General features: G+C 34.6%; 2 protein-coding genes across 2 annotated transcripts in view; one reads left to right on the forward strand and one right to left on the reverse strand.

The window, feature by feature from the left end:
• Actbeta (inhibin subunit beta) overlaps positions 1-20,665 on the reverse strand; it is a 162,442-nt gene that overhangs the window by 10,636 nt on the left and 131,141 nt on the right. Inside the window, exon 2 of the mRNA XM_074184598.1 lies at positions 2,068-2,285. Coding sequence (XP_074040699.1) covers positions 2,068-2,285 — 218 coding nt within the window. The remainder of the gene's footprint in view (positions 1-2,067; positions 2,286-20,665) is intronic.
• The window catches only part of LOC111506107 (myrosinase 1), a 26,347-nt gene continuing 18,380 nt past the window's right edge, over positions 12,699-20,665 (forward strand). The window contains exons 1-4 of the mRNA XM_023161056.2: positions 12,699-12,850; positions 12,907-12,995; positions 14,650-14,904; positions 14,987-15,295. Coding sequence (XP_023016824.2) covers positions 12,777-12,850; positions 12,907-12,995; positions 14,650-14,904; positions 14,987-15,295 — 727 coding nt within the window. The 5' untranslated portion in view covers positions 12,699-12,776. The remainder of the gene's footprint in view (positions 12,851-12,906; positions 12,996-14,649; positions 14,905-14,986; positions 15,296-20,665) is intronic.

Below are 20,665 nucleotides of genomic sequence, written 5' to 3' on the forward strand. Positions count from 1 at the left end.
AATTTTTGGTGGATAAGTTTGAGTCCACTGATTCAGTCAAAGATCGACTAATACCCGAGCATAGACCAAATGCAAGAATATTTGCTGAAAACATAGCTGCTGTCTGTGAGAAGGTGGAGGAGAATCCAAGGCAGTCGATTTCGCGTAGCTCACGTCGCACACCAATAATTCAATTGACACAGGAACTGGAGGAAAACGACCATAGACAACGACATGTGTTCGCTGAATGAGCTCTGAATCCGTTGGCAACTAACAATAATTTTCATCGAAAAAGATGATGATTGAAGATGATTCAGCGATGAGACACATTACTGAATAAATGGGTGCGTGAATAAACAAAATTGTTGAATTTGGAACGATACTAATCCATATGAGACCCCAGAGCGTCCAATATATTACGAAAAAGTTACTGTTTGGTGTGGATTTTGGGCTGGCAGCGTCATTCCTCCATATTTCTTCGAGAACGACTTTGGCTTTGACCATTACTGTCAACGGCGAGTACTATAGGTCGTTTATTACCAACTTCTTTTAGCCTTTATTGGATGATATGGACACCAACGACATGTGGTTTCAATAGGACGGAGCTACTAGATATTCTAAACGAGCGATTTGAGGTCATGTTCATCTCACGTGGTAATGTGAACTGCTATTCCGGATTTACTGGTTTCTCCTCGCTGTGTGTGTTTCTTGTGCTCAGCAATGCGAACTTTCAATGGCCTCTTAGTTTCACCGATGTATGATTCTCCGCACTCGCAGTGTATCCGGTAAATGCAATTATTGGAATCGCAGCCTGCGTTTGGTGGCCTGGTTGTCGTGAGGCTGCTACGGATAGTTTTCTCAGATCTGAAGCAGATCCTAATGTTATACTTGGACCCAATCCGTCTTATCTTTTCCAAAAATCCTCTGATGTAGGAACGTGTGGCGACTTCTGCATTCCTATGGTTCCATATTATGAAGGTGTCGTCTACGTATCTCAACCAGACTGGGGGCATCTTCTGGGCTTCTTCAATGGCCAAAGTTTCAAACCACTCCATATATAAATTGGCTATAACAGGTGAAAGTGGCGATCCGATTGGCAGTCCCTCATCTTGAGTAAATAATTCGTCCTTCAGTTGGAAGTAGCAGTTTCGTACACAGCATCCTAGTAATTCCATGATTACTTGTATCGGTAAGTTTGTTCTATCTTTCACGTCCCCATCTTCGGATAGCTTCTTCTGTATGATTTGAAGTGCTTCTTCAACAGGAACGTTGGTGTAGAGGCTTTCCACGTCGGAACTGATCAGTTGAACCTGCTCTTTGACTTCGATTTCCCCTAGTAGTTCAACGAAATGCCTTGAATTTTTCACAAAAGATGATGTTTTACCTTGCAGTGGTTTAATTATCGGAAGTAAAAATCTGGACAAGTTCTGAGTGGCTGAATCTCTGGAGCTAATGATCGGTCATCTCCCGCCAAAACCAATGAAGCGGAAATTGGGAAGAGGGGATAGGTGAAAGCACTCGAATGACCTATAAATAGTCAGATCTTGGAGGAATAAGTCCAGTTATCACCCGAAGATGATTGTGGATACTAACAATCGAAACGTTGTGACATAACTTGGTTTGAAATCTTTTAATTTTCATTTTTTCATTTTTTGTTAATAATATTTTTAATTTTTTCAATTTTTTGCAGATTTTATTAATATTCTAATTTTTATTTGTTTGGTTGTTGTTGTATGTTATTTCTTTGTAATTTCAGTTTTTTCTTTAATAAAATTGTTATTTTCGGTTGATCTTTTTTTATTTTTTCAGGGTTATCAAATCAATTTATATTATATTAGACAATGGAAGTCCGTACTGATGAAATACACCACGAAACATTGTCATCCACCTTCAAACATAAAAAATAATTGTTTTTTCAATAAAAAGTATCCCATTTTTCTTCTAATACTTCCAAGAACTTGTGTACAAAATTTTATGATGATCAGTTGAGTAGTTTTCGCATGAAACCGTAACAAATAAACTTATATTCGTATTTATATTAGTAGGAATGAAACTGGACCCAAAATAATTCCAAACAAGTTAACTCACCCTGGAGGTAAGTGTCACCGTTTCCGGCAACGTTTTCGATATGATTTTGAAGACGAAAATGTCGGTGTTGCGGCATTTGGAGTTTCCATGATTATGTGGCTGGAAGTCTGCCTTCAACCACAACGTAGCTGTTCTCACCCTGAATTCCTGGCCAATTTGATTAGATTCTTGGACGGTCGCTCGAAATTCCAGTAGCCGATTATGATTTACCCTCGTACCTGAAATGACAAGAGGAATAATTATTATCAATCGAACTATTTGCAATACCGGTACAATATTTTCAATAAAACGACATTTTGGGAAACATTTTACTCGACTACTGAAAAGAGAAAGAAGTTGGGTGCTGATCGTTATGATTATTTCATTAAGTAAGTTCTTTCATTAGGTTGTTTCAAAAATTTTGTCCGTTTACAATTTTTTTGAATATAGGATAAAGAAAATAACTTCTGTCTGATTTCCACCATTCTCAAGTAAACTCAAGTTTAACAAACCGAAACCGATCGTAACAAATAAAAAACATCCAAATTGTTCGACGTCAGTATCGAGAACGATAATTTGAGGACCCTGGTGGAGACTGACCCATCACGAACGGTGCGTGGGATGGCGGGAGAACTGTGGTTTTTTATAGTTAAAAACGTATTGAACAGGTAGAAAAGCTCAAAAAACCGGTATCTCACGATTTGAATGATTGACAAAAACTGTTAAGTTTCAAGGTATGTTCATCTTTGTTATTGCGCAACCTAAACATTCCTTTTTTGGATGGGATCATCACGTGTGATGAAAAGTGTATCCTCTACGACAACAGGAAATGTTCACGGCAGTGGTTGGACACAGGCACTTCACACCTTACAAAAAAAGACCATGATTACTGTATGATGGTCAGCGGCTGGTGTGATTTACTATAACTTTCTTCAACTGGTTCAAACCATCGAATTTTTAATTCGTTCTATTCAGGAATTTTTCGAAGATATTGTTTATTGAGCTAATAAATAATTAATGATTCACTATCACGAATTAGGGACTTATAAATGGGTTGTAAGGACTGCTACAATTTTTTTTGAGGACAAAACACAAGCACTACAGAAAAATCCTTAAGGCGCAGAGCGATGTCTGTGCAAAAGTAGCGATTCACATCGGATTTGATTCGCTGGAGATTGAATCCATTTGGAAAAATGTTCTCAGGAAGTTCATTCCACATAACTGTAGTTCTCCAGATGAAAGAGTTCTCAAACAGTGAAGTTCGAGGCCAACTGAGTTGAACCTTAAAACGATGACCAGCCACAGTCAGTCACGTATTTCTGATATGTACCGCTCTTAGTGAAAACAAATGTGCCAAGTTACTTGAACACCTCCCGTGAAAGTATCTATAGGAGAGAGACAAACCTTCAACATTTCTTCGATGTTCCATGCTATCAAGGTTGCAAGTGATGTTTTCGTCTCCATTCCAGTGAGTGGCTCTTTTCTGAATGGAATCTATCAACTTCAGGGTATGTTTGGGAGCAGAGCTCCATACATGAGAACAATACTCCAAAGAAGGTCTGATCTGCGCCTCATAAATCATCAAAATTTGCTGAGGTTTGTACAGCTTTTTGGTTCGGAACAGTGTTACGAGCTTTTGAGGATCAGCTTTTGCAATTCCAGCGACTTGATTGTGCCAAAACATATTGGTATTTATTTCAACCCCCAACAAACTTAATGAAGCAAAAAGCATAATTGTCCGAACTGACAATATTATACTTGATTTGATACTTCCTGTTGCCTGACAAGTAAGTAATCTCAAACAATTTTTCCAAATTTCTTAACCTTAAAATTTTACAACTTCAATTCTCTCTAAACTTCCTTTTCAATTAGATCACTTACTTTCAGGTGAGCACTGATAATGACGAAAGTCGAAAGCGCTTTTCAAGAATTTGAAAAATTACACACTTTAATACAAAAACCTCTTCGATTCATTAATTCAAATAAGTGTATTCAGCTTTTCCAAATCTTTTTATTGATCTACAGTATGGTAGCCCCAGCTGATATCAATAGAAAGTTATCAATTCGAAGAATCTATTACAAATTGACATATTATTTTTAAATAATTGTTTGAGAGAAGATGAGATCAATATACCATCTCACTTGAAACACTCCACTGAGAGAAAAATCATCAGAAGTGCTGTTTGCAAACACCATGCCAAACTAGACCGTACTAATGTGGACTTGAAAATTTGTTATGATAATCTTATCTCTAATAATTCTCTATTTTTACAAAAATTATTCAAAGATATTGCAGACCAAGTGGCTTGTCAAAGTAATTTAAAATTTCAAAAAGTGAGCAAGAAGCTCAACTCACTAGGAACTAACTTAACTCTCAACCTTCAGTTGAGAAGTTTTCTGAATTTAAATTTCATGAACGTATTAAGAATCTTTCAAACGCTTCTTTCAATGATGACGAAATAGTTATTCTATCTTTAGGTCTTAAATTCTCCTTGAATTCAGACCGGTCTGAGAAAGAACTCACTTTCTTTTCCATTGAATTAGATGTTTTGATTGACAATCTTTCCAATAATAATAAAATTAAACAGAAAATTAAAAATTTCTGTCAGTTTACTATTACTAAATATCAACTTTCTCTTAAGGAAACTCCTTCATACTTGAATAAGTCTAGTCATAGGAATTTGAATTTTTCTTTTCACAAATTACTTAAAAAAAATTCCAATTATAATCTCATTTTAACAAAAGCAGACAAAGGCAATTGCCTTGTAATTCTTGATAAAACTGACTATGTTGAAAAAGTTGAAGACTTTTTAAACTCCAACAATTTCATTTCTTTAAATTTAAATCCTCTCAACAAATTTATTTCAAAAACTCGAAGCTACATAAAAACTTTTCTCTGAATTCCATAAAACTCACAATGTAATCCCTAGCAATCTACAAATTCCAAGATTATACGGTCTCCCGAAGATACACAAAGATGGTACTCCAATCAGACCAGTGGTAAGCTTTTACAATACTCCTGTCTCCATTCTGTCAACATTTGTCTTACAAGTGATAAAAAATGTAACCAACTACAAACCTTCCAATTCAGTAAGTAACACTTCAGATTTAATTAATAAAATTGAAAACTTTCAACCTAATTCTAACACCCTCATGATATCCTTTGATGTTAGCAACCTGTTCACTTCTGTCCCAAAATCTGAAACCCTACCTTTAGTTTCTAATTTGCTTTCTCAACACTTAACTTCTGACTCTACCAAAATATATATATATATATTAACTTTACTTCAATTTTGCATTTCCCAAGATTTTTTTGTCTTCAATAATACATTTTACAGTCAACCTGAAGGCCTAGAAATGGGTAATCCTCTTTCACCTTTCCTGGCAGACATTTTCATGGAAATTTTAGAAAATTCCTTCATCATTAATGAAATTGATAAGATTCTCAGTTGGCACAGATATGTTGATGACTGCTTGGTTTTCATAGATGGTAACTCTAATGTAGCACATGATATCCTTGACTCCTTAAATAACTTACATCCAAAAATTAAATTCTCACTTGAAATAGAAAAAGACAATAAATTAAACTTTTCAGATCTTACTATAACAAAAACTAACAATAAACTAGATTTTTCCATTTATAGAAAGCTAACCCAGACTGATCATGCCATTCCTTTCAATTCATTTCATCCTATGCAACATAAAATGGCTTCCTTCAATTGTTATGTTAACAGTTTGTTGAACATTACCTTATCTCCCTCCAATTTCAATTTAGAATTAAATACTTTAAAACAGATTGCTGTCAACAATGGTTATCAACCATCTATTATTCACAAATTAATTAGTAAATTTAAACTCAGATCATATAGAAGATTGGCCTTCAACTCTACCACCTTGGTTAATTCACCTTTCTGTATACAAGAAAAGTCTAGTCGTGCTCAATACACCTCGAAGAATGATCATAAAATGAAGAGACATACTGGGTTTGTTGAAAACAGTGAATAATTCTGTATTCAAGAATGCTTGGGGAAGTCTCTACGTAGCAAAGTTTTCTATAAGAACACCGGCAAAGGTTTCACTTCAGGCCATTTATTGTTCACTTGTTCATCAAATATTGGTTTCAAAATCATCTATAGCTGAGTAATTTTCAACTTGTTTGCACCCTGAAGAGGCATGAGCCTATAGCAGGGCCCCACACAAACACAACTACACAAATATAATGTAATTATTATTTAAAAATTTGAATAAACGTTTCTGAACTGGACTTGTTTGCTTGAATGCGCGTCTAGAAGAGTTTCACAGTTTTGATGAGTATGAAGGAGAAATTAGCGAGATGAATTGTTGATAAATCATCCCACTTTCAAATGAAATCATACAGACTACGATACTATTTTTGTTTTCTTGGCGTTCGAGCTGTTCAGGGGTGGAAATTGTTTCGAAACAGTTCACCGGTTGTTTCAAAAACATACCTCTACTTACAACTGGAGCGAAAACTTCATTAACATTGAAGGAATGACACATTTATATGGGTGGAATTTTTTGTAGAGCATTGTCTTTCTTTTCTTGAAAAAACAACGGAAATATATCATTAGCAATGTTTACAATACATGCGACATGTTTTCTAAATATTACTTCCAAAGATCATTTTCGGAATGAGAAACTATTCTTGATAACCCTGAAAACGAAGAGGTCAAATAGATTAGTTTGAATCGTCCCAACAAATAACAAGAAATCCATCAACGAATCAGTTCATCAATTCCAGACGAAATCCATAAAGGAAATTTCGGATCAAATCTCTCAAGTTTTCACATAAGTTCACAACCTTGACCCAATTATTCATTTCATTGGAGAAGATAAAGTGAATCTCTGACTCAGATATATTTTGAAACAATTATTTTACGACGGTATATTCAATTTCTGGACAGTTATGATTCATGATCGTTTCTTAATGAAACTGAAAACAAAGTTGAAAAATTAACTTTCATAATAATTTCAAAAACATTTGAATCAGTCTCTAACTGGGTTGTAGGTATACAGGGTCCTGCAACAGTGGCGCGGTGTTCTATATCTCTATATAGGAAGCAGATAGGAATCTAATTTTCTATAATATTACCTTATTGCTCGAGCTCGACAAAATAAAAATATTGGCGGTTACACAGGGTGTTCGATTTTTTCTGGGCGGATCCCAACTGTGTCTTTTTAAATGGCAACCTATATTTTTTATCGCTTTTTCGGTTTCTTCATAGAAAATAAAATAAACTTTATGTATATTTGCACTTCGAAAATATTGACGGTTTTCGAGATATCTAGCATGACAGGTTTTTTTTTCCAATATTCGTCACTCAGAATATTTGAAATTATAAAGTGGTGCCAAGTCCAGTTGAAATTTTTTTTTGGTCGAATATTCTACATTGGTAACTCTCTCAAACGATATATCTGAAATCGACCTGTGATATACAGGGTATGAAAAACCGCTTGCCAAATATTGTAAATGAAAATTTGCAAAATCTTCCTTAGATTAAATGGAACACCCTGTATATTATTGATCCATAAGAAGCGCCAACGAGACCTCTACAAATTTCATTAAGTATTCCCTATGGCTAAGTTCAATAGTTTTTCTTAAATGAGCATTTCTTTCGAAAAATCGTCATTTTTTCAAAGCGAAATCCATTTGACGACTGATAAAAATATACGAAAGATATCTTGTTTCAATGTTGTACATTAGAAGGTGTCCAAACAAATATTTTTTAACGAAATAAATGTATGTACCTATCACTTTTTGCTAAATGGAAAATTATTTTTTCATTGGATGCAGAATTTCACTCATAAATCGTGCAATATCAAACCAAACAAGTTAAAAGAAAGAAACATTATAAATAACTATTTTTTTCATGTTATTATATTCATTCAGAGCTTGAGTTCTAGATATTCAAATTTGTCAACTGGCAAATTACAAAACTACAAAAGGGAGAGTTTAATTAAGGTTGATAATGAAACTTTTATAAAATATGTTCAACATGTCTTCCATTTTCTTGAATGCAGAGCTGAAGTCTATGTTTGAAAGACTGTTCTACCCTGCGCAAGACAGCTGGTGTAATGCTGCGAAAAGCATTCGTTATTCTAAGTCGCATATTTTCGGGAGAAGTTGGTGGCTCAACGTAAACCATATTTTTTATGTATTCCCATAAGAAAAAATCTAGTTTCGTCAAATCTGGTGATCTAGCGGGCCATCGTACAGGCCCATTCCGTCCTATCCATTTATTGGGAAATACTTCATTTAGATGATCTCTCACTTCTGCCGAATAGTGAGCAGGTGCACCATCATGTTGTAACCACATTCTATTGCGGAGGTCAAGAGGAATATCATCTAACAAACCTGGTAAATCATTTCGTAAGAAATTGAGATACATTGCACCATTCATATGTCCCTCAAAAAAGTATGGACCAATTACATATTCTCCAATGATGCCTCCCCAGACATTTATCGACCACCTATGTTGATAATCCACCTGTCTCAATAAGTGAGGATAATAATGGTAATTATGTCGATTTACAAATCCATTTTTATGGAATGTCGATTCATCCGACCATAAAATATTATTGAAAAAATATTCGTTTCGACGAATTTTGTTCATGGCCCAATTGCAAAATCTCACTCTTTTCTCGAAATCAGCATACAGTAGTTCTTGATGTAACTGAACGTGGTATGGATGCAAGCGATGTTTCTTCAATACTCGTTGCACTGATCTCTCATTTATATCCACTATTTCCCCAATTTGTCGTTGACTCCTACTAGGATCTTCTTCAACAGCAAGAAGAACTTGCAATTCATTATCTTCATTAGTAGCTGGCTTGATGCGCTCATGTTTGGAATAATTAATAGATCCAGTTTCAACGAATCGTCCCAAGACCTTTCGGAAATATCTTTCATCTGGATGCCTTCTATCTGGATACCGTTGAGAATAAATTCTACTTGCCAATAAACAATTCCTGTCTGATTCACCTAATATGAAAATCATATCAATCAAATCATTTTTTGATAACAACATTCTGATGAAATTATACCGACAGTTCAACTTCACGATTGACTAAAAATTTCAATATTCATTTGCAGCCAAATATTTTGTTCTGTCATTTGCCAGACTACTTGATTTCCAATAAATATTTCATTCGCTGAAAGGTTGTTTTAGACCGAAAGAATATGGCACAAATTCCGAGATTTTTGAAATTATTGTAACTATTCAAGAACGTCCATTTTGTGGTGTAATTCGCAACTTGTTTATCTAGCAACAGGTAATTTTAGGAATGGGGGATATTTTAAGGAAAGGGTATTTTTTGTATATTCTTATCAGTCGTCAAATGGATTTCGCTTTGAAAAAATGACCATTTTTCGAAAGAAATGCTCATTTAAGAAAAACTATTGAACTTAGCCATAGGGAATACTTAATGAAATTTGTAGAGGTTTCGTTGGCGCTTCTTATGGATCAATAATATACAGGGTGTTCCATTTAATATAAGGAAGATTTTGCAAATTTTCATTTACAATATTTGGCAAGCGGTTTTTCATACCCTGTATATCACAAGTCGATTTCAGATATATCGTTTGAGAGAGTTACCAATGTAGAATATTCGACCAAAAAAAAATTTCAACTGGACTTGGCACCACTTTATAATTTCAAATATTCTGAGTGACGAATATTGGAAAAAAAAACCTGTCATGCTAGATATCTCGAAAACCGTCAATATTTTCGAAGTGCAGATATACATAAAGTTTATTTTATTTTCTATGGAGAAACCAAAAAAGCGATAAAAAATATAGGTTGCCATTTAAAAAGACACAGTTGGAATCCGCCCAGAAAAAATCGAACACCCTGTGTGACCGCCAATATTTTTATTTTGTCGAGCTCGACCAATAAGGTAATATTATATAAAATTAGATTCCTATCTGCTTCCTATATAGAGATATGGAACACCGCGCCACTGTTGCAGGACCCTGTATAGTTATTGAATATGAATAACATGACTTGAAGTCTTCCAAAGCATGAACAGGAAAATAAATTTGATTTAGGTTGCCAAAATCAGTTTTAACACCATTCTTGAACTGGTGCTATTTCAGTTTTCATTCTGAGTATACTTTTTGTTTCAAATCAGTCATTTGGCTTTATTCAACTTCCCTAATTACAGAGGAAACTGATAACACTTTTTTCGTAAAAAAATCTTTGGTAAGATTGGTATCACTGAATCTTTCACAGAAGTTTCAAAAACATTTCCAATTTACTGTCATTATGAAACACGATAATAAAAAGTGATGATATGGTTGAATCTCGAAACAGCAGTTTCTGGATTGAGATTAGCAAGGTTTTACTTGAATCGACAATGCTGAAATTTTTTGGGTTCATTGACGTTTTATGATCAGTATATTATTTAGATTTCAAAGCTAGGTTTGAGTAGTTCCATCTAGTCAATGTAGTATTGAAAACAACGTTTTTAATTGTTCATCACTTCCGAAATACTTGATTTTGGGTAGAGATAATGACTTTTCTTGCGAAGATTCATAAAATCGATAGAAAACTCAATCTTCGAATGACACAGATAATGAAGGCTCTCAAAACCGCTGAACGAAATTCGTGTTCTGTCTTTCATTACTGGGACAACTAGGTAAACCCAGACCCAAAGACGAAACATTCAAGATCCACTACCAGACAGCGATGTTTCGACCCACCATGGATCAAGTCAACGTGCTTGGCTGGACCATGAAGGCATTGTTGGAATTGAATTTCCTCAAAGGACAATCCTGGAGAAGTAAAGGCGATGACTTCTTCTCTTATGAAGACATCAACAATGGAATCGGCAGAAGACTCAACCCACGAATATCTAAGATAAAGAAGGCTCTCCAGTGGAGTCTGTTGTGAAACTAAGCTTTGATATCGACCACCTAGCACCATTGATGAGACCTGGTGTTGAATAATGAATGCCTCTATTTTGGGTTCTGGTTTAAAATACATGAAGGTGTTGGGCCATAATAGGATACTAATTAACTTTTACTCTGAAAAACTTCAGAAAACTGGAAACTAGATTCGAAATTGACACTAATGGTGATGTGTATCATTCAGTATTACAAGAGAAATCACCATGAACAAGATTCCATGTCATAAAACCTAACCTCAGGCAGCGGTAAGGTTTGATTCAATATGGTGACTCAATAGGGATCTAGATTTGTTGACTTCCTGGAAGCCTCACTGTCTGTATCTGTAGAGTTGGGAGGGTGAGTGTAGGCCCACAGCATGTAGGCCATATGTGACCCATTGTCCATCCTCCCGAGGAGTGGTTCTTCTAGGTCATCTTCCATCCTGTTGTTTCCAGGAAGGTGGACAGTTCTCTGGGAGACATCTCCTTTATATCGGCAGGTATAGGCCAAAATTCGCCAAACACATACTCTCTTATTGAAGATAACTTCGGACATTCGCATAGGATATGTCTGACAGTTTCATCTTCCTGCTCACACATACTGCATAGAGGTGTGTCCACTAGCCCCATATTGTGGAAGTGTTTTCTTAGTTGACAGTGGCCAGTCAGAAATCCTACTGTCAAGCGTAGATTTTTGCTGGTCATCGCCAGATATTTCTTCGGCGCCAGCTTCCCAGGGTCGCCCAGGGTGATCCTGGCAAGATTACATCCTTTGATTTCATACCATCTCTTTAGGGATTGAACATGGTTGTGGCGTTTGGCTAGTTCCGCAATTGTCGATGTCATCAGGTAACACGTTGTCTGTTCAAGGCTAATAGGGCTTGTCTGCTATCAGTGCAGATCGTTATGTTTTTGACAGAAATTCCTTCTCTGTTTATTTCCTTTGTGGCTATTGAGATAACAACCAGTTCTGTTTGAACTACGCTGGTATTTTTTCCCATTCCCCACTTAATCCTCAGGCTCAGTGATCTGGAGTACACTCCACATTCAGAGCCTTCTTTGGTATTTGAGCCGTCTGTATATATGCGTATTGCGTTTGTAGCATCTGACTCTGTGTTCTGTTTTACTTGTATTTTGTAGGGTTTATTAAACACAAATCTGGGTTCAATTGCATCACTGGTTGCCTGCAGCAGAGGTTGCGCAGTAAGTGCATCTCGCCATAGGTCCAGCCTCAATTGACCCATTCCTACTTCGAGATTTACGCCAGCCGTGCGCAATCGTAACATGACCATTAACGCAACCTCCTTATCGTACAAGTCCAGAGGGGCCTGACCAAAGCCTCAGGAATTTTCCCAAGATATTGTTTATTAAGCTAATAATGAATTCATAATTCACTGTCACGAATTAGGTCAGATCGGTTTTTGGATGGAGAACCGTCAATTCCTTTGCTGAGTCATCAGTTTAGAAGTTACTCAATCATAATCAACTCAGCAACTATTCAGATTTTTTTTCCTAGTCAAGCTATCCTACTATCTCATATTGATATTTCGGTGTAAGTGTTAAGTCAGCTTCGTTTGCTATTATTACAATAAGATTACTTATTTGCAATTCTCATGTATCATGTAGGTATTATAAAATTCACTTTCTGAAATTTCAATCATGATTACCATGTGCATGTTGCCATTTTTGTTCGTTATTTCAGGAAAATGTTAAGGTTGACCACCTTGTAAAAAACTCTGTTTCATTTATTTCAGCTATGATGATAAGGAGCAGAGATATTCATTTCAAAGAATTTCTATTCAAAACAAATAACGATAAACGAAATGATTCTTATAATCGGCCGGAAATTATATTCTGTTTCGTTTCTTTTTATACTGATAATCTTGGGTGCAGTCAGGTATGAATATTTAAAGTTATTGAAATAAAAAAAGTAATGATTTTTCAATATTTCAGTGCTTCAAAGGATCATCACTTTCCAGAAGGCTTTTTATTTGGAACAGCGTCGAGTGCTTATCAAATAGAAGGAGGTTATAATGTTGAAGGTGAGACCTTATCAGCTTTTTATTTCATTAGGAGATAATTTTTACAAAAAATACTGTTCAATTTCATTTTTTCGAGCAATATCTTGAGAGTCAAGCGTAAGTCTATTTTGTTCCACCATATATCAGAATTATATTTTTCAAATTGTATTGAAAACTTCTTTCACATGACTGATGAAACATTTCGTTATTGGTATTTTCCACCTAAATTATGTACATAAAAAAATATAGATGAAAAAAGATGTGGCAACATTTTAGGTTGAACTAGAAATACAAAATAATTTGCATTATGGGACTTTTGGCTATATATGTTGATAGTGATCTTGAAGGGTTTATTTTCAACATAATAATTTCGGATATGGAATACCTAACTCGAATATCATCCTAGACTTCAAATTCAAGCTTCAATTCCATTATATATTTTGGAATAACTGTTGTTCGATCAAATATCTGTCCATTTTTTGAAGAAATTATCGCGAATATCCATAAAAAAATTTCAAATCCTTCACATGATTTACAAACCCATTCCTTTCGGAATGATATGGAGTTTGTTCAATTTCAATTGCTTAATTGATATGTTCAAGATGTTTTCCAAATTCGATAAGTGTTTTACCAGTCAACAATAATTTTTAAGTACTTAGTCTCTCATTTCTATTTCATACACTGGAAATATTTTGTATGTTTTTAGTAGTTTCAATATACAGGCTACATAAAACAAAAACGTTAATTTTTGTGGTTGCCTTCTGTAATATTTTTTTAAAAACCAAGTCTTGAAAACCATCACCAGCTGCAAAGAGATTTCTCATTTGCCGTAGAAACCCTTTCGTCTTTGTTAATCGTGATTTAGACTTTTTGTCTATGCTGCAGAGCAGCCATCGCCACTTTTTATTCAGAGTCGTTCTTCACAAGAAGAAAATCGTTCAATATTTGCACATATAATGGGATCATATCTTTGGTCTGGTTTTGTATCATCTAGTCACCTGCTTGTAGAGATATTTTACATTCGATCATAGCTATCACACCTAATATTGCAATGAATCACCTGGTGACCAACACAGATGACGTCCTTTTGAGGAGAGTGGTCATCACCAATTTTCAAATCTGTTATTATTATACGGAATTATTTTCACCCGAAAGGAATTTTGTGAAATTGTGTCATTTTAATGTTATCTAATGGTGTATTTCTTGGTATTTTCTTCAATATTCATATTATAATATTATTTACTTATTGATTATGGAAGAAATTGTTTCATTGATCTGCATAGAAAACAGCCTGAAACTTCTTGTTTCAAGATCAGAGGGTGAACTGGAGTATAATCCGGACTTGTTAATAATTTCTGTTCTCAGAAATTAGTTCACCACTTCTCTTATTCTCGGAGTGAACTAATTTATTTTCTTTAACGTTTATGAGAATTTTCATAATGTAATTTTTGTAAAAAATATTATTTTTGTTTTAATTTATTTTTTCACCACCTCAAGTTGTCAACAAATTGAATGTGCACCAAATATGCCTGTCTATGGTTCTATATTCCTTCCTGTAATATAATCCTTTTTTTTTCTCGATCCCATCTAAAAAACGAGTTGATAGGCAAACCTTTCCAAAAAATCAGTTGATTACTATGAATTGAATATCTCAAACCCATACCGTACTTTTCAGGAAAAGGACCGAATATTTACGACTACTACACAAAGAAGTCTCCAAATAGATTTTACAATTCCAGTGATGGAAACATAGCATGTGATTCGTTTCACAAATGGCGGGAGGATGTTAAATTACTGAAAGAATTAGGTGTTGACTTTTACAGTTTTTCAATTTCATGGAGCAGAGTTTTACCTAATGGATATTCCAATGATATGAATATGAATGGTTTGAGATATTATAATGACCTCATCAATAAACTGATCAAAAATGGTATGCCTCTCATGATATATTCTTTTCATTCTCATTTGTGAAAGATTCTGAAAATAAATGACTGATAATCTTACTCTCTCAGGAATCCAACCAGTGGTCACCATGTATCAATTCGATTTACCAATGGCTCTTCAAGAACTAGGGGGTTGGACAAATCCCTACATAGCTTACCATTTTGAAGACTACGCCAATATTTTATTCAGTTACTTTGGGGATAGAGTGAAATATTGGATAACTTTAAACGCAGACTGTCGAGGATATGGAGACGACCTTTTTCCCCCTTTCATAAACTATCCAGCTATCGCAAACTATTTATGCCAACACGTGATGCTCTTGGCACATGCCAAAGTATACCATTTGTACGATAACAAGTTCAGAATGTTACAGAAAGGTACGTTTATGGATTTAGAAATTTGGTACAAATATAGAAATGTTGACAAATTTTCAGAATAAGTTATTAGGTCCTGTAGAAGAAAATATTGAACAAATATTCAATAAAAACTCCATCAAGAATTCAATAATTCGGTCTTACATTCTCAAAATTGTTAGATTTCAAATATATGAAAGAAGAGATGGAATGAAAATAAATTAAATATAAATAAATGAATAATGTCCTTCTGCTGAAAGTTGGTTTGTAGATGTGGTATTGGTCTTTCTGTTTACGAAACTACTTCTATGCTCTTGACTTCTTTGGGAAAATGTTCTCCCTGCTTGACCAATATACAGTTTTGGGAACTAGCCACAAGTCAGCTTATATACTCTTTATCTATCCGATTTCATTGTTTTTAATAAATTTACTGTGACTATTCGTTTTGTAATCTACGTCTACGAATTCTTTTTAAAAAAAACGGGCGATATTGCTATGACTTGCTATTGTAGTTTTTGAAAAGAATGGAGTTGATAATATCTTCCTTATAATCGTTGGTGACCGCGATTTGTTTGATCAAACTTCGCTCTCTATGAAAATTTTCTCTCAGACAGTGGAATATTCAATAGTTTGTGAAGCATTTTATTGAATGCAGCTACTCTATGTTGGTAAGGGTTTGTGAAGGAATTATGTATGATAATAATTATATATGACCGTATAAGATGGTTTTTTACTGGTACTGTTAATGGTACATACAATGTAGAGAAGTTACCGAATACAAATTCATTGTCGTATCAAGTTTTTTATAAGAACATAATTATTATAAAGAATTGATACAGAATTGAAAATCAACATGTTTGGTGAGGATTTTGAGAGTGATTCATATCTATATCTGAAAACTGGAACAACGCTGTTGTTGTTATGCTATGTAATTTTTATAAAATTTACGGAGCATTGCTTCAAACCAACAGACATGTGCTGATGTTTCGAATTGACAAAGAGATAAATACATTAGATTAATCAGTTGATAGTGGTGTCAGATGAGATGAGTGGCATGCTTTCGTGATTTGAGGTTAATGTTTTCTGCAGTGGATCAAAATAGGATTTATGTCAATATGGGCATCTTCATAGTATCATAGCCACTGTTTACTATTGGTGTATACTACTTTACCTAATGCCGCATATAAAATGACTAAGACAGAATTGAAAATACCCATCTCTCTGATTACGACAGAAATGAGCTATCCACATTCCTCCACTTCACTTTGTTAACAGTAAGATGCAATTCCCATTCCAGTTATGTTCTTACGCAGATATCATTGGGGTTGGTATTGTGAAACAAAACAAAATCTTTGATTGAAGAATACTATAAATTATTTTAATGAATTTCGAATATTTGAACAGTTCGAGGATTTTGTGCAATTTCCATCAACAACACTGGTAGAGGGTCCAACAAAGCATTCATCCAGCATTTTGATGAGATCTATGACAGCGGTTTTTGGAGTTAATAATGAATGTTTCGATTTTGGGCTCTGGGGTTAATCGTACAGAAATATAAAGAATATGAGTCGGTTTTCAAGAAAAATTGAATATTCTTGATTTGCAGTCATACGAAGTTCTCGAGAAATATTATTTGGTGAAAAAGATACCAGCAAAATTGAATACCTCTGTTCCATTATATAACATCTCAGAATGAATGTATTTTGGATGATAGTCATAATCGCGTTATATGAGCCGTGTTCAAAAGAACCGAAATAATTGTTCTTTTTGCATTCTTGAAACGATATCTTATCACCTTCATTTTAATTGATTCAGTTTAATTCAACTTAACTCAAGTGGTTATCCTGAGAGACAGTTACCTTCCCTTCAATATAGCCCTGAAACAACATCATTTTGAATTAATGATATTTGCATTTTTCAAATATTCATTCATTTTCCGGTTCATGAAATTACTGAAAACATTCTCTTCCTAACATTTTCATTACACGAGCACAAGTACAGATTTTAATTGATTGAAATAGGTATGTATTTTCAGTATCGTAAACGAAATGATCTATATAACATATTTATGATGTTCAATGTCTTACCAAGTATATCAGTTTTGATGATCCTCTGATGATGCTTACTTGGTTAGTGAAACGTACGTTGAGAGATAGTATTTCCGTTCTGGTGTAAGAATATTATTTTCAATAGATTCAAATATTTTGATAATGAAGATTGTGAACATTATAATTTCCATACTTTTCAGATTGTGGAAGGTAAAAATACCAGAAAAAGGCCGATAAAAAACTGATTTTCCTTCACAAAAAATGACTTTCGTTCGATACGTAAACATTACATTTCATGAAAAACGTCATCAAGATGATGATACACTATTTATAAATAATTTCATTTTGAACGTAATTATTCAGAACTATTTTGGTCAAGTTGTAGACATCCCACAAAATCCACCATGAAACTGATATTTTTTAAATACAATGTTACCGGGTAATTTTAATATCCAGATATCGATCAACAGAACACAATTCAGTTTCGAGGCATTTAAGGAGAGACATAGAAATATTATTCCGGTATCGCTTTTGTATGTAAAATTATTTTATTGCCAATTGGATTTTATTGAAGGGCTTTCTGATAATCTTTCGAAAAACATTTTTCCAACACAACATAAATTTTTGATGATCAATATTGACTTCATAAGTGCGGAATATTTTAGTATGAAACGGATTCGTTTATTTTTAGTATGAGATTGTTTCATTTTGGATTCAATTCAATAACCCCGTCTTCCATTATATGGGCATATAAAAAATATCTGGGTGATTTCAAAATTCCATCTGATAGAATCTGATTCACCGAAGGATTCTATTTTGAGGCCACTAGTGTAAAATCAGTAAGAATATCGGAAAAATGTATCAAATACTCTCATTTACCAATAATAATAATAATAATAATATAATAGTAAGATGCATTGAACAACTGATATCACTTTGGCGAACTCGCTTCATAGTAACATCTGGTCAAACAAGAGTCCGAACAGTGTGAGTCAGTGTGAAGGGGTGTATTTCAGGGTGATTCCCTCTGTCCCCTTCTCTTCTGCATCTCACTATTGCCCGTTCATCAGAAAGCTCAGATAAAAGCTGCAGAGACCACCTCACTGAGGCATAAATCTTAGCCGGACAGATGCAAGAGGCTGTCATTCTTGGATCACCGCGCTTGCTCACGGCACATGATCCTTGGACCCAATGATCACTTACCCCACGGTATGGAAAGTGGTCGTTGGTTGATAATGCTGGCGCGCCCTCCCGAATGTATCGGGGCTTCGGGGGATAGGGCTTGACCAGCGCAAACTACGGTAAAAAATAATAATAATGAAACTTCTTTATCCACCATGAGAGTACAATTAATTCAGACAAAAAGATTAAAAAGAAAAGAACTTTCAGTATGAAGGTGAACAGGCAAAGTATCAGCCAAAGCTGTTTTTCAACTCAACCTGAACGTCTCTAGTAAGGTGAAAAAGCGTCAACAAATATCAGTTCAGAAATGAAAATCTATTGTAGCTTTCAAACGCAATATCGGATAACTGTATTTCAGTTAACCAAAAATTGTTCAGTCATGAATTAAACCTTTTAGGAGTCGAAACACGTGCGATCTTAACGATGTCTCACCTTCAAAGTGCGACTAATGGCACAGGTTAAACGATACTCAGTAAAAAGCGATCATTCAACTATCGGGTTCGATCCACCGTTCCACATAGAGTACATAGGTTTCGATTGAATGAGTATAATGAACCACTCACGCTAACCAATCGGCTACCATTCTTCCGACTATCGAGTTTCGTCGACAAAAATATTCTCCAGTGAAGATTGACCATCAGGTGGAAGGGGTAGATACTGTGCAGCCTATTTCTCACAATTTGATGAAATATTCCAGTTCACTATCCAATTTTCTTCTGTCTGTCTTCAATATATCTATTTTTAATGTATCTCATTGAAATTTCAATCAATACCATTATCATTCACTGTTTTATTGTTTGTTTTTAGTCTCTGTGTCATTGACTACATCTATCTTGACTAAAAAATCACCGATCGATGTTTAGATAGATATTTCGGAGACTTCACCATTATGGTGAATATTCCTTCGCCATATTACAAGATTGAATAAATGTACCACAATTAAATATTTCTTTACATTATGTTCGAATCACTTCCTGATACAATAAGAGTCTAAATTCGTCTTATTTCTATAAAGTACGTTATGAAAAACTATGTTATGAAAAAATACGTTTACTATGTTATGCTGGAGTACGTTATGATGAATTACGTTATGATAAATTACGATTATGACAGAGAACGTTTCTTTGAAATAAGATATGCGAAAAAGCGTATAGTAATAATCTTTATTAATAACAAGAAACATCAGGTAATCTTTTGAATTTCAATAGCCATAATTCACTTATGGAAGAACAAATACAAACAACTCACTTATCGAAGAGCTAATACAAATCCAAATACAACAAGACCTAACATTCAATATACTCCACAAAACAATATACATTCCTAGAAACAATGAACTAAGAATAATCTTATACATGTTCAACCTTCTCCGTCAGCTTATATGTTCAATTTATTGTTTTTAACTCATTTCTACTGCCCTGAAGAAGCTTCCCATTAGAAGCAAAAGCTTGGCAAAGTAGAACAGAGATTTGATTTTTGATTTTTTGACTGAGAGACCCTGTTAATCCATGAAAAACAGAAATTAATTTCGTTTGGTCGATCCGACCAACCGATAGACCGGTTTCGGGGTGATTGCCCCATCATCAGGATTGCAGGTGGCGCAGTGGATATCCCACTGAATCAACTGCAAAGAGATTCTATGACTAGCTGGAATTATATTTGTTTGGTCGTGATACTCAAACGGTTCACACCGTTCTGAAGAGACCATGCCCGGTACTGATGATGGGGCAATCACCACGAAACCGGTCTATCGATTGGTAGGATCGACCAAACGAAATTAATTTTTTCTTTTCATAGTGGAAACTTGCGACGAATCTTCCAAGTTGAAGACGTTGCACAGGTTCCTAATGGTTTTACTTCAACTCTCTGCGCGGCATTAGCTGGGTGAGTTGTTGTTTTTCCGTTTGGTATCTGTCGTGGGTCTGCATGAGAGGAAAGGGGCAACTTTGAGCATGTCATAATGCATCTCTCCGGAATATTAATACACATATACATACATATATAAATATATATCTAATCAAATTATAATAGAAATTGTACAGAATAAAATGTAATATGATCCCAATGGAGACAAAATGCCCTTATTCGGTCAACGTGAACAACCTCACCGTAAATGATATTTAATTTCAAACTAACCGAAGCATAAAATTCCAAGTAGTTTTAA

This window comes from Leptinotarsa decemlineata, unplaced genomic scaffold (assembly GCF_025532065.1).
Source record: "Leptinotarsa decemlineata unplaced genomic scaffold, Ldec_3_MD MMD2_tig00026354_RagTag_RagTag, whole genome shotgun sequence".
Lineage (NCBI taxonomy): Eukaryota > Metazoa > Arthropoda > Insecta > Coleoptera > Chrysomelidae > Leptinotarsa > Leptinotarsa decemlineata.